The sequence below is a fragment of the Lepisosteus platostomus genome, chromosome 8 (assembly GCF_059453375.1).
Source record: "Lepisosteus platostomus isolate fLepPlt1 chromosome 8, fLepPlt1.hap1, whole genome shotgun sequence".
In the NCBI taxonomy this organism is placed as follows: domain Eukaryota; kingdom Metazoa; phylum Chordata; class Actinopteri; order Semionotiformes; family Lepisosteidae; genus Lepisosteus; species Lepisosteus platostomus.
Window position 1 is genome coordinate 45,171,187 of NC_142618.1, and position 15,235 is coordinate 45,186,421.

Genomic DNA, 15,235 nt, shown 5'->3' on the forward strand with positions numbered 1-15,235 from the left:
GTCAAACCCTAATTAAGAGAAGTGGTGTAATTTGAATAGTAAGCTTTACTGAGGTAACCTTCCCAGCTGAGAAGAACACCACTCCACTTTAATGAGGAATGAGCCAGGGAGCTGCTGTAAGGGTGAAGATGGGGCAGAGGGAGCGATGTGAAAATGAAACATGCAAGAAATAAGTTAGTTATAGAAAGATAGGTGGAAGTGGTCAAGATTAGATTTATACAATTTTTTCCTCCCAAGCCTTTTTTTAAACTCTATTAAGTGGATATCATTTTTACATGTGTTCACAGGATTCACACACCTGCCAAGCAAGGCACACAAGTTCAAACACAGACACAAAGGTTTTAGGACTGCTTTAAAGGGCACTTCACTGTACAGTAAAAGAACGTCCAATTAAATATGACTAATTTCACCAAGAAATACAAGAACATCTTACTGTGTCCTACATACAGTATGAAGGTATAACTAAACAAAAACAAGAATGCAACAATTAATTTCTTATATTAAAGCAGTGCAATCTCCATTTTACTTACATTTGCAATTTTACAATGAAATGGAATAAAACAGAATTTTCCTTTTCTCTTTTGGAAGCGTGCACATTTCTCAATATAACATAGCCACATCTTAGAGGAACAGAGCAGTCAAACAGCAGAGCATCACAGATGTGCAGTCACTGACCTGGCTGGCAATCTCCGATGCTCTCTTTACTCTCTTGATCTCCAAGACATCTGTGCTCAATTCCATTCCTTTGCCCTTGATTTCAGTCTCAAGATCCTTTCTGTATTCTTTCTATAACGACAGTGTCAGAGGTAAAACCTGTGAAGTGGCCACTTGATTTCCTAGACACATGGCATTTCTCTGAAAGTGTACTGCTGGCAAGAGAATTATTGTATCAGAGAATTCCAACAGAAGTCAAAACTTGTAAGTAATGAAGAAGTGAATGCGATGTGCATCTTCCTCTTATTTTATTTGAGATTTTATGTATTATATTATGATTTTGAGGTCATTTGTCTGGTGATTCCCTGTGGTATTCAGGAGAATCTGTGAGTCTGAAAAACATATTTTCAATTTTTATTTTTTGTTGGAAAGAAACCACCTCACTTTAAAATGTGTGATATAAAATTAAAGAAAACTATTTCCATCCTGTTTCGTGCCCCACTTTCATGCCTCCACTGTTGTGAAGCCTTTAGTGCATAATTTCTGATACTTATATGAAAATAATATAAAACAGGAAATCATACATGTTTATTGTGTCATACATATAAATTCTTTTATACGTCATAAAATAATTAAATGCACTTTGGAACTGCTAAATATAAAACTATTCAATGCACTGCGATAACCCTTGTCTAAGCCAGGAATAGATATCTAAACTATCTAGATACAGTTATTTCTCACAATGTGAGCCCACAGAATAAGCAGCAGAGTTAACAGCAGGTGGAAAACCTGCTTCTCACACTGATAAAACTCATAGACACCCAAAAAACTAAGGGTGTAGCTTGGCACCCTGACTGACTTTGAGCCCTAGTGATATCTGTCCAGCCGTATTTGTATGACATTTTGGAGCTCCCACTCAATCATACAGCTTGACCACTACGACTTCAGTGCTTGTTCAAAAGAGTGTGGGATATGACAGCCATACCAACCCACCTGACTGGCCATCTGAGATGCTTTTTTGGCTCTTTGAATGTCAGGAATCTCTGTGCTGACCTCCATTCCCTTCCCTTTAATTTCATTTTCCAGGTCCTTCCTGTATTCTTTCTGAAATACAAGGATTTCGGCATTAACTCCCCTGATAGGGTTCTGGCCACCCCAGCAATAACCCTGTACACTCATTACGCATAATAGCACAATGTGGGTGAATAAAAGCACCTCGCTGAGTATCTGCCCTGCAGTTTTCACCCTGATGAAGTCTGGTGTTTCTTCCAAGCCTGTCAGTCCCTTTCCCTTCACACTTGTCTCAAGGTCCTTTTTATATTCTTTCTAGATAAGGAAAGGGGGGAAAAAATACAGAATAATATTATATTCCCTCCAAGAATGAACTGAGCCATTTGTTTTACAATTTTAGCACAAAGAAAACACAGCTCCATCTGTTCATGTGCAATTCTCCCAGAGCAATCTCTACATGACAAATGACTCAATGCGTTTTTCATTCACAGATTATTTTAACATATTATTTAATGAAGTTTGTCTTGTTAAAGATAAGCACAAATGCCAGTGGTGAACTCTTAAGGGGTCTGTGTTGCTTGCTTTGCATAATCATCAACGAAAGACCCAGCCCTCCTCCAGATCTCTGCCTGTCCGACGGCTCCATGCGTCATTCCACCAGCTGCCTCAGCCACACTCGTCAGGCTATCATTCTCCTAGCCAGGAGGATCACTACCGAAGTTAACTAACACCAAAATATGATGCCTGAACTTCCAATTCAATAAATGTTGCAGCACAGGCTCATTAAATGCACAGTACTTTGCACAAGTATTATACTGTTGTGGGCTCTTATTGCAGTTGTAGCAATGATCTGTTCTTGGACTTTTCTTCCAAACCTGTATTTAGAAGTTTGGTCGAAGCCCTTATTAAGGCAGAGAAGAGGTGTAATTTGAATTTCCTTTAATGAGGAATGAGCCAGGGAGCTGCTGCAAGGGTAAAGATGAGGTGGAGAGAAGGATGTGAAAATATGAATGCCTTAATGGCTTAATTGCTTAATGCAAGAAGTGAGACAAAATTAGGGTTTGTACTCTTCCTCCAGAACATTTTTTTTAAACTCCATTAAATCATCAGGAGGAGCCCTGCCCTTCATACAGCTTCTGTGAGTGTAGTTCAGTATGCTGAAGCTGCAGGAGAGGTGTCTGCTCTCTAACATTCACCAATTATTAATATACCCAATTATTAATCAAGTGAAGAGAATACAAACTCATAATTGTGTCTGCTAAATTGGCTTAGGAACTTTTCAGGAAACAAAATATATTTTTAAAGGTTTACTTCAAAGAAAAAAGGTTAATAACCTAATAAACTGGAAAACTGTAGGTGGGGTGGCTTTGGTGTGGAAATAGGATTACTAACAAAATTCAAATAAAATACAGTGCTACTAACATCCCGTTTACCTAATAGTTTTAAAAGGATGTCAGATTTTATGTCTGTACTGATTTTTTTGTACTGTCGTTACTGTACTTTAAGCTCTGAACTGAACAGCAGGGCAAATTTAGTGGAACAGGATACTTTGCCACAATAGAGGTAGCTCATTGGAAAATTCCTGTTTTCTTAAAATTAGCCACTAGAAGGAGCCATTCTTCAATGTAAATTTCAAGTAGCACAGTTTTTCAGACAAAAGCCATCATAATCAAAGGGAAGCTGTTCAGAACAACCTTTATGGAACTCTCCAAAACCATTATACCAACCAAAGTATTTTTGTTGAACAGAACCTTTTTTTACAGCATAGTTAAAGGTTGAACTCCCAATTCACTTTTTAAAAGTACTATGCTCAGGGTTGCAAAGTCAAAATTATTGATAAATAGGTAAATCCAGTTATCTCAATGTTTGTTGTCAATCACAGTACATACCAATGAAGCTGATATCACTCAGTCCTCCTGCTATGCACTGCCACTGATTAGTAAACTGGTAATTTTACTCTTCTCCTTCCAGACAAAAAGTACAGTAATATATTTTTTTCTGTTCAATATACTGTACTGTAATATCAAGGGTTGCTGCAGTTGGGGTACTAGATATAGTAGATGGACAATATTAATTGACAAATGCATTTCTTATATTTTGCAAAACTATTTTTACTGGAGGGAATCGACAGTCACATGAGAGGGTTGTACTATGGGAACTCTGTGGAAGTGAAAAAACATTTTGAAGTAAAACTGAGGTGCTCTTCAGCATTTTACTGTACAATAAAAATATCCTGTAATGGAGGTTTATATGGTACTTAAACATCAACAGGTGGAAAAGTATAACACCATATTTTCTGAGCCCTGACGTTTTTTTGTTTGATCCCCAAGGACTACATACTGTACATGTAAAAGAGATATTAAATACATATATTTTTAAATATTAACACTAAGCATTCAGCTGCCTAATATGTATGCACCTTTTGTTCGCTTGAGCAGAGTTAAAAGTTTAACAACTTATCTAAAAATGTCTGAAAAGTGGACTGGGGATCTTCAGGCTGTCTAAAGCAAGGAGCTTCCACCATGAGTCTTCTTTTATATTGAATTCATCAATTGCAAGGGCTGCCCTGGGGCATCAGTCAGCGACAGCAGTGCATACTGCAGGACCCTAGGACACCACAGGGGTCGCTGTGTCACTGAGAGCTCAGACAGCCCTGTCTGGTTAATCCCACACTTTCATCAGGGAGGTACAGTCAGACGAGCAAACGTCTACCTCTCCTTGGGCGAGATACTCTCATCGGGCCTCTCACTGAATGCGTTGGACCACAGCAGAGTTATTTTTGTCACCCCGAATAAGAAATTGGATGTCAGTTGAATATGGAAAGAAAGATCCACACCTCACTAAGAAGGGTGCTGGCATGTCGAGCGTGTAAGTACCCTGGAGTCAACTCAAGATCCACCATTGCCTTGCCTTTGATATTGTCGACGTATTCTCTTCTGTATTCTTTCTGTAACCAAACCAAGATACATTTGGACACTATGCATCTGCATAAATGCATCTTTGTGAAGGCGCTTAACAAATGAAACACAAATATCTTTTCCAAAACATTCTGTACTGGTATTTTATTCCAAAAGTTTTTTCAGGCATTAATATCCCATTTTATTAAATTAGGGTGCACAGAATCAAATAATACTTATGGATACTGAATATGTTTTCTGGCATTACAAAATGCAACAGAGCACCATTGTCCTCAATTTTATTTTCCATTATAAAGAACAGAGTGCTGAAAAATACACAGCAAAAATAAGAAATCTAGAATAATGTGTTTTGCTTTTTCAACTACGGGTATCTGTAGTATTCTGGAGGATTTCCAATTTACAATTTATCCATCTGTTTCCTAACTGCTTCTTCCAAATCAGTGTTGCAGGGGAGCCAGAGCCTATCCTGGCAAGCAATAGGATAGTGACCCTGTATGGGACACTAGTCCATTGTCAAACACAGACAGGTACACACACTCACACCAGGGCTAGTTTTCCCAGATGCCATTAACCTTCTAGTGTGTCTTTGGACTGTGAAATGAAACTTAAAAAACTAAATGTTCTGTGCATTTGCACAGAATTCCTATCCTCTTGAAATTGTAATGGATCCCTGTGAAATTCAGGCAGGATGTTTAGGTCTCCCAGCATACGTACAGCATACGTCCATCAATGGTCTGGGTCCAGGCTATTTAACTTATTAGTTAAATAATATATATGTAGAAATATAACTATATAATATAAATATGCAACACTAATACATAAGATCTGCTCATTCAGGACTTTTTTGTGTATCAAATGCCAGGTTTGCCATAGTGTGCAACAGAGCCCTGTGTGCAGTATCATCTCTGCAGAACTCATTGCTCAAACCCCTTTGAGACTCTGCGACTGTCAACAGTTATAAAACTTGCTTAAAAACACATTTTCACTTGAGCTTCTAATGTATAATTTACTACCCTTGGTCCCTTGGTTTTACCTGTGTAAATTTAATGTGCTTTTCTGACCTGTTAAATAAATTGCTCTTTTATGTGTAATACTGAAAGGTCCAGCATTCAGGGTGAGAAGTTTCACTAAGTCCTTATGCCATTTAAAAGCAATCTTTTTTCAGTACCTCACTTTGAATTTTCTGAGCCTCCTTTGAAACCTGATAAGTCTGAGTGTCCACAAATTCCAGCATTGACTTGCCTTTAGATTTTTCATAATCTTCTTTATATTTGACCTGTGAAAATAATGCAGTAGAAACCACACGTTAGCAGTCCTCACACAGTCTCCAGCTCTCAAACACACTTTATCTCATAGAAGACATACCTGACTGTGGAGCACTGCATTTTCTTTATGATGAAGCTGCTCAGCTGTGTCCAGAGCTATGTGGTAATGACCTTTGGATTCTTCATACTGCTTTTTGTATTCAATCTGAAAGGGAACAGCAAACTGCATGCAATGAATACACTTGAAAGCAGGAGAAGAGGTGCTTTTGTTTTTTTCTCCCTTCATTTTCATCTTTTTCCATCCATCTTGAGTAGTTTCACACATTTTCTAACTAATCTTTTGCTAAGTAAACCTTTTTCATTTGAACCTCTACACATTAACATTGTGACACTTTCACCTTAGTTTACCATTAATGGCATAATAACCACATCCAACACGTCCTCATGAATATTTCAGCTCTTTCCCAGCTGAAGGGTGGATGTGTAGATCCATTCCCACACATTCAATGGTTTTCAAAAAACTTTGCTATTGTTGGAGCACCCAAATTAGAGGTTTGTGAACTCATGCTATAATTAGGTCTGTGTCTATCCCAAAGCAAACTGGATCTAAGTAACACCTTTTGAAGACAAAGAGCTTTTTACACAATCTTCCCAGCCATATTATAAAAACCAACACCTTGGGTTCTTCAAGGAACAGCAGAAAGAGATCCTTGGGTCATTTAACTACTAACTACCAAAAGCATGTAAATAGGCCTCCTCTTATGTGTAAACCTTCACACATCCTGAAGGATGTACTGTATTAACTGGATTTTTCTGGGCTATTTGGCAGTTATTAAATTCTCGCCTCTCTCTTTCAGGGTTAACAGCTAGACTCATGATTGGCACATCTCAGAAAACTGTACACTTGGAGTGCAGGGCTGAGTGTTGGAGCCTCAGCATTGCTGGTTAGAAGTATGCAATCCGGTTTGCTTCAAAGCTGCGACAATTGTGTGGGGGTGGTGCTGGCCAAAATGCTACCACAAAGCCTCAAACCAGAGACAGTTGAGTCTGTGCTCTGGCAGACATTTCACAGGCATCGCAGTGCGATAAAAAAAGCAGATGGATAGGCAATGTGCATGATTCCGAGGGGTAATCTACAAATCTAATGATCAGATGCGAAGCAATGGACAACGAACAGGATATTTCATTGTCCCAATTATCAGTGAGGGAGATCGGAAATCATACCGCGCTCTGCAGCTTGGTGGCTTGTAGCGCATGTTCAAGATGGAGAGTGTTTGGCAGATCTGTAGAGGGCTCATGCATCTGCTGCAAACCGGTCTTGTATTTCACCTGAGAGAAAGAGGGATAAAGGTACCTGAAATAAGGTCACTAGTTTCAGTTGCCGCTACTGTCATTGTATCCATCTACCTTTTTATTAACCTCTTCTTTGCAGTTCAGGGTCAAAGGGGAGCCAGAGCCTATCCCAGCATACAACAGGCAAAGGGAGGGGCACCCTGGATGGCACACCAGTCCGTAGGGCAGACAGCCACAAACACAGACACACACACAGGGCCAATTTTCCCAGAAGTCAATTAAGCTACCCCTATGCTTTTGGACTGTGAGAGAAAACCAGGGCACCTGGGGAAAACTCACACAAACATGGGGAAAACATACAAACTCCAGTCACACAGCACCCCAGGGCCAGAACTTAACCCAGGGCCTAAATGCTGCAAAGCAGCAATGCTCACCCTTGTGCAACTCGGAAGCACCACAATAGATTCTAAACTACCACCTCTGGGTAAAAGACTTAAAACATTTTGTCTAGCTTCCAGTGACATTTGACATGCTACTGCAAAACAAGAGTCTGAATCTTCCTTGTTTACAATTTCCAGGTTGTGCATCTTAATTTGAAAAATCCCCAAATCCGCCTTTCAAAACTGGAATCCACGGAAATCAAAACTGTTCAGTTAGTTTGTATTAGTTCATCAGTAACTCTTTTGTGATCTACAAATCAGTTCACATGGAAGCTTACATAGATTTCTTTAAATCACAGTCAGCGCAAACCCCCTTGGGGTTTTAATGTGCCTAGTCAGTATTGCAACATTCCACGCCATAAATTAATGATTTGTAATGACACAAATATAACTTTCTTATTACTTCACTAAAATATTGCACTGTAATACTGATCTTCTGATGTCACTGGACTTGATCTCCAGCATTACTGCACTGCTCTCTGTATTTCAGGATTTATATTTTCAATGTGCAGTAATCAGAGTGAAAAAACATAAATCCATCCATCTTTTATACAGCTTAAGGGGTGACACAAGCACCGGGCCAGAATGAAACCCAAAACCAAAGAGCTGAGCTTCAGCAGCGTGAAACATGACATCATAATAAACACCAGTCGTTTAATCCAAAGTGCTCCTTCAAAGTTATCAGTTCAAGCCTGTCAATAACCAAGACATCGAAATTTGTTTTTGGCTGAAATAAATTAAGACCCTTGTAAAGTAACTACAGTACATTCAGAAAAGATGAGGGATAGATTAAATAATTATCTCCCTTTTGAATAGTGATATATGGCAGAAAAGAAAGACGACAAAATACACAACACACTCTTTATCACAAATTAAGCTGTGATAGATTCATCACTACAGCTCCTGTATTTCATGTTCAAAAATTCTTTGTAATGGAAAATCATCACATTAAATTAATGCATGACAGGTAAGAGTTTGCTTAAAAACAATACATATTAAAAAATATCTTCTTAGAGTATTTTCTGTCATTCTTAAAAATAGATGTTGCAAATTGAGTGAGCATCCAGTTAGCTTTAAAAACTCAATTGAATACAGAAGCACTAATATATATGTGATGCCACAAGGAGCTTATGTTATCTCAGCCATACACTACACTTTTTGCCAATGAACTGCGTGCACACTCACAACTTCTAGACTTCCTACAGCCCGCAATTTTCCATTAAAAGGTTTCCATGGAGACTGCTGCTTGGCTACAGGATTTCAAATACATGCACTTGAAAATGCTCTGGATGCATGACACATGTTCACAGAAAAAACAGAATGAAGCCGTAAATTAGCATTCTCAATTTGAAACCTAGAGTCACAGACAAACAAGCTTTTCTCATTCATAATGCTCTTCACCATGATTTCCTGTTGTTTTTGCTTTTCTCTAACATGAACTCTGTGATATAATTAACACCTGTAAATATGGATAAACAAATAAACAATCACCTCTACAGCACAATGTAAATAACACCAGTATCATGCATTTCATTATAACAGCTCAGTAATACCATTAACCTGAGAAAAGTGCAATTTATCTTGTAACACCCAACACATTGTTGCGTGTTGGCACTGTCTTTTCACTAGTTCACTAACTTTACAATTAACATGCTAAATGCCATTTATTGCTAATTCAAGGTTATTTAGCAGCATCCAAGTGGTTTAGCATCACCCCACAACTCTCCTATGTACAGGACATTTGTAAACAGTTTTTGCTTTTCACAAAATAACAGATTATTCTAGGACAAAAAAATGCCTTCAGTGACAGGGCACTCAAGTTGAGCCTTGTGATCTTTCCTCTGAAAAGCCTTGGGGCCTCGGTGAAAATTCTCTGCATTTGCAGTCCTGACACCCTAGATTTGTTTGGACTGAGTCAGCACTGCTGGTTGAGTATGATCTACAGTATATGACTCACCTGACTTGCCAAGGCCGTAGCAGCCTGTGTCTGTTTGAAGGACACACTCTCCCCGGGATTGTACTGATGCCTCTTTTCTTTCAGGTCCCGCTCAAACTTCTCTTTGTATTTCACCTGTTACCAAAGACATTGGCATGACGCAGACAGCTTTCCTCAGAACTCACACGCCAACACGCCTCCAAATCTACATTTCGGCAAACTATTTCTGTCTATAGCTTGCGTCAAAACACTTGCTGTTGAGCTGCTGTGAAGCCTCAATGGCCAAGTAAGGAAAAATAATGTCCTTATTAAAGGTGATAGAAAGAATAATGGGCATGTCTGACATGACTAGACAGTTTTGATTCCCAAAGGAAAAATGCTCAAGATATAAAAAATGATTAACTACAGTAACTGAAAAAAAAAGATTCCATGCTGTAATAATACCCAAATCAGTCCTTAAGAAGCTTCACCTGGCTATAATTCAATAGTTCAGTCAATTTCTCATTATGGCGAAAGGAGTTGACAAATACAGTATGAAGGGAAAGCGTACTTTAACACTGGCTGAAGAAAATGACAGTTCTGGCAGCAACCCCCCTCAGTTGAGAGGAATGAGCCAGGGAGGCAGCTGTGAGGATGCAGCTGAGGTAGAGGGAGGAGGGCCAGAAAAGTTGCGTGCAGAAATGTTGACAGCAGGCAAGAATTTATACGTAAGACAGCAGATGTGCAAAATTACAATCTGACTTCCTCTCAAACTTCTGTTTAACAACACTATAAATGGGAATAAGCTGGAGAGTCTTTTCCAACACATGGCAAATTTACCTGGCTGACGAGTTTGGATGCCTCTTTGGCATGCTCAATATCAGATCTTCCCAAGACCGACTGATGATTATAGACATCTGTTTTCATTTTGCTCTTATAAGCCACCTGAATCAAATACAAAGTAAAAGTAATTCAGGTAGGTAAACACCTGAGGAGTTTGTATTGCTCATTTCCAGAACAGGCTAGTAGAAAATAGTGTCACTATCGTGTAACACAACACATTGACATTAAAGTAATTGTTATGGTTAATTATTCAAAAGTAACTAGCAGCATTCTGACACTGCAGATTTGCGTGATCACTATGTTGATACAGTAAAGTACAACAGTGATTTTTTTTCATTGCCCATTTAATAATAATTGATGTATAAATTCAAATTTATAAAGCCAGGGAAATCCTGGTCAGATAGATAACTTCCTTACATCATAGCAGGGATACATTCCTGAGGATGTAGTCTTCCTGAGACTTTTGAAGGAACGTTCAAACTGCCACATAAGAAATTGTGACATGGCTCCCTTAAAGAACTACATGACATTTCACACTTACTGTATAATGAATAAGATTTGTGACTATAGCAATATTCTGGTAAGACAAAGTCTTCTTTAAAGGTAAAACATTATATCAAGAGGAATTAATAAACTGCAGTAAACTGTATTTCATTCCATACAGTAGGTAAACTGAAAAAGAAAAGATGCATACATCACTGATGAGCTTTGTAGTCTCTGTTGCATTCTTGATGTCTAGTCTGTCAGCTACATCTTTATACTTGTGAATGTCCTGCATTCCCTTCTTGTATGGAACCTTAAAAAAACACAGTTATCTTAGACAGCAATTGTTGATTAACAATTGTTAATCTCTCAATTAAAACACTACATTTTGAAGGGAACCGATAATGATTTTCTATGGAGAAATCAGTTCACCAGGAACGTTAAGGCATCATGTTACACTGTTATGAATTCTGTAGCACTGGCAGTAGACAGCATTAACCTTGGGGGAAAATAAAAAAAGGCTTTTCCAAAGAGAAGTGAAGAATTAAACAACAGCCCCACAAAGTGTAATAAAACAGCAGGGCACAATAAAAACACATTTTTTCATTTGTTTCACAGGGAAACTGTAAAACCTCAAATAGCCTTCATTTCTGATGTTCTTGATAAGCTGCAAATAAACATTGTCTTCCTGTCCTCAGGGTAGAATCATGTTGTAAAAACACCACATCATCTAGATCGATAAAAACGGCACATAACTAAAGTGGACCAAACCCGCTTTTGAAAGAACAAAAGGTAATTCGGTTAATAATTTTGGTATTTTATAACCACATTTATCATACAGTAGGATGCCTCAGTAGTATACATGAAAGGGCAAATTTTCTGTAACAGTGGCATTGTTTACTGTTTTTTAATGTAATGCAATATTGAAATGGGGGTAGAAATTATATAAATTCAGACATGTGTAAGCAAACAAAGCTATGGGCTTTGTACAGTACAGTATATACTGTACAAAAGATATGGAGACAACCTACAACAATGGGGGGAAGTGCAAACAAAAAATAATCAATAAAGAAATAAAAGAGTGCTCCATTCACTTCAAATCCAAAGCTTTATTTTACTTTCAGTTTCAGGGTGTACATGTGCAGACTGATTACTGCACCTGGTTTTTATTGTACCTAAGTGTTCTTTCTTGTCAACAACACATTTATTTTTATGATAGATTTCTATTAACTTGTAATTTGTAAAAATAACTTAAATTTGTCAATTTTTCCAACCTCTTTTTGCTGTTGCGCTTGATTAAATGCAATAGAACAGTAGTTCAATATTCATGTTTGTCATCTGAGTGACTGTAAAGGATAGAGAGAGCATTTCTTTCAATCACTGAGGGACGTCTGACTTTTACTTTGGCTTTTTAAATTAAAATAAGGGTTTGGATGTAAAGCAAGTGGTGTATTTTTTTTTCCTTTGTGAAATTATAAACTCTATTTCTTTAAAGAACTGGATCCATCTGGATGACTGGGAGTAGAACTGAAATTGTAAGACATCAAGGCTGACATTACTACCCAGACTGTTGAGCATGTTTTGTTGGACTAAGTTCTCCAGAGGTTCAGTTGCAAATTAACATCTCTAGTAATCTTACCCTAGGTATAATTTCCTCATTTATAAACATTCCCAGTAGAGCACAAATAAAACTTCTATTTAGTGGATGAGAAACAATGTGAAATACATGGTTTGGAATTACTCGCATGATATTTCAGGTGAATTCTTTGTGAACGGGCGGGTACTTACATTGCTTTGATGCTTATTAACTTCCATGGCATGAGCTACATCTGGGGGTTCTTTCATATTAGAATAATCTGACTTTCCCTTTTCTGCATCATACTTCTGTTTATACAGTATCTGTGCAATGGAGCAAAGAGACAGCATTAATACCTCTGTGCAATGATTGGTTGTGGTGTGTGAATATTACTTTCTATTCATTGGTTTCTGTTACATACCAACTATTACATGGAACACCCACTTAATATTTTAATATTGATATAAATTTTTTTAGAACACAGAAAACACACCTTAAAGTAAATGTCCCAAAAAAGATGAGATGAAGAGAGAATTTTACACACTGGAATTCTAATGCGAGAACAAAACATTAAAGTGAAAATCTTGGTACATGCTTTTTGGTATAATAATAAACATTAGCAGAAGCAACCATTTTCTACATGGTGCTACTTAGAATTGCCAGCAGTTCTGAAGGATACAAATTATTTAGTATTATGTTAGATGTTTGTGATACATTCCCAGTAAACTTTGAGAATCTTAATTAATTTCAGATTCATACAAGTGTCACTGAGCTGACACTACAGACTCTGTTGAAAAGATACTGTTTAATGAATAATATGTACAGCTTACATGTACAACAGAGCTGCCAGATTTCAACTCATGTTATTGGATGGAAAGAAATCTGATGGACAATTTTAAAATGGGTATTGTTTGGTCTAACTGGTCTACATTGAAACGTATGCTCCAGTGATTGCAACACTATTAGAAAAATACTGTAAATTTGTTCAATTTGAATTTATTTCACTAACGACTTGCTAATGTGTAACCAAATATGCATGTGGAATGTCTTTCAATTTTCTAACTCCTACCTTCTCACGGTATGTATTGTATTCTTTATAATTCCACTGAGCTAACTATACTTACTGTAAATTCAAATACAATGTTGTGTTGAACAGCAGAAATTTCATTTTGAGATTGCAACCTGGCATCCTTCAAAATGTGCCAGAATTCTAATCTGTATTATGATCTGTGGTAAGGAACTCATTTGAACAAGAACATTTTGTTTTGTTATTTATTAAGTCTTATTTTCTAGGCTCATACTGGTCACCAAATACCAATGCTACATATTAAGTACAGGCCAATATTTTGTTTGGCAGTTTGATTTATCTAAACAGTTGACAGATATTATAAATAAAAGGTCATATGGAATGACAGAGGATAGGTAGTGTGCTTGTTTAAATCTGATATGTATTTTAGTGTATCTTAAATTATCTTAAATTGTGGTCCCCCTTTTAGAAATCGATTGTCTACCCCTGCCTCCCTCACCTGTTGAATACCTACCTTACTTTGATTATGTGCTACCTCTTTTGCAAATACAGTTTCAATGGTCTGTGGCATCTGTGCATAAAGGCAAAATGGGATATCTTTCTTCCCACTTTCTTTATAATTTTTCTAAAAAAAGTAAACATTCAGTAAATCTTTATGGGTAAACATCTCCACAGAGAAAATACATATAAGTTCAGTCTTAAAAATCGATCAGGCAACAAAATATGCTTTGTTTACAGAGTACTGTTTGTTAATAGTTGGTGGTAAATAACATTTTTCCAAAGAAAGGTTGATTTGAACAGATTTAGACTAATATTCTATAGGTTGTGTACCTTCCTGTTATTTCTTATTTCTCTGTTTGTTAAGGGGAGGTTCTGGGTGTTGTTTCTGCTTCAACTGTGCTGTTTGTTAGCTACCACAGTACTGCAGTGCAAACTGTTCATGAAAAGGTTTTCCAGACTTTGAATAGGGGGAAGTGAATTGAGGAAGCAGATCTGCATTGCTCTACAACTGGGACACAATAGCTCCCAGTACAAACATTTCTTTTGATGTCAGATGCTCCATATCTGCTACTGTATATGGTTTGAATTATAAATGAGTTCAGTGACCTCAAAAATTAAGATCCATGGAATTAATTGTTAGAAAGTTATTCTATGGACAGGGGTCTATCTGATGACAACTATTGTATCTGACAGTGTTTAATGAAAACATCTGTCTCAGTCTTGCTTCCTGACAATATTCCCAAAGCAGCCATTTCAGAAGGTATTTTACTATAGTTACCATGGCAATTCAAACCCACACAACAACCAGATACTGGTGGATAAATTGATATAAGATATGTAGTGACTTTTGCTTTATTCACCTATATTTGAATGTGTGCACCGTGAAGATGTAGAGCACGTACAGAGACACAAAGAACTACAGTAAGGTAAAAAAATAACATCCAAAATAAACACTCAATTTCAACATGCCCATTCATGAAACTAGACAAACACAAATCTATACTTTGTTCAATGCAATAATACCATTGGAAGAAGCCTACATACACATTGAATATAATAAATATATAAACACAAATAACAAGAAGTATGTGTTCTGTACCTCACTCAGAATCTGGGAAAGCTCTTTGGCATGCTGGGTTTCAGTGGTTTCTCGCATCTGGGCGTAAAGACAAGTGGACATCTCTCTTTTCCCAGCTTGCTTATACTTACTCTGAAAACAGTTAAAATACAGTTTAAGTTTACATGTACAGTAAATGTGTCTTCAGAAGAACCATTCTGCAGCTGATTCAATGCCACCAAGTACATACAA

At 37.4% G+C, this 15,235-nt stretch overlaps 1 protein-coding gene across 7 annotated transcripts in view; it reads right to left on the bottom strand.

Annotated features, from left to right (window-relative positions):
* The window catches only part of LOC148657410 (uncharacterized), a 62,381-nt gene that overhangs the window by 20,760 nt on the left and 26,386 nt on the right, over positions 1-15,235 (bottom strand). For all 7 annotated transcript variants that reach the window (XR_015940962.1, XM_088643658.1, XM_088643655.1 and 4 more), the window contains 13 exons: positions 15,026-15,136; positions 13,940-14,050; positions 12,611-12,721; positions 11,034-11,135; positions 10,337-10,441; positions 9,539-9,652; positions 7,073-7,177; positions 5,949-6,053; positions 5,752-5,859; positions 4,502-4,612; positions 1,870-1,980; positions 1,648-1,758; positions 676-786 (listed from right to left, as the gene is read on the bottom strand). Coding sequence is in view for 6 of the 7 variants with exons in the window: in XM_088643658.1 (XP_088499784.1) it covers positions 676-786; positions 1,648-1,758; positions 1,870-1,980; positions 4,502-4,612; positions 5,752-5,859; positions 5,949-6,053; positions 7,073-7,177; positions 9,539-9,652; positions 10,337-10,441; positions 11,034-11,135; positions 12,611-12,721; positions 13,940-14,050; positions 15,026-15,136 (1,416 nt within the window). In the remaining variant the exon portion in view is untranslated. The remainder of the gene's footprint in view (positions 1-675; positions 787-1,647; positions 1,759-1,869; positions 1,981-4,501; positions 4,613-5,751; positions 5,860-5,948; positions 6,054-7,072; positions 7,178-9,538; positions 9,653-10,336; positions 10,442-11,033; positions 11,136-12,610; positions 12,722-13,939; positions 14,051-15,025; positions 15,137-15,235) is intronic.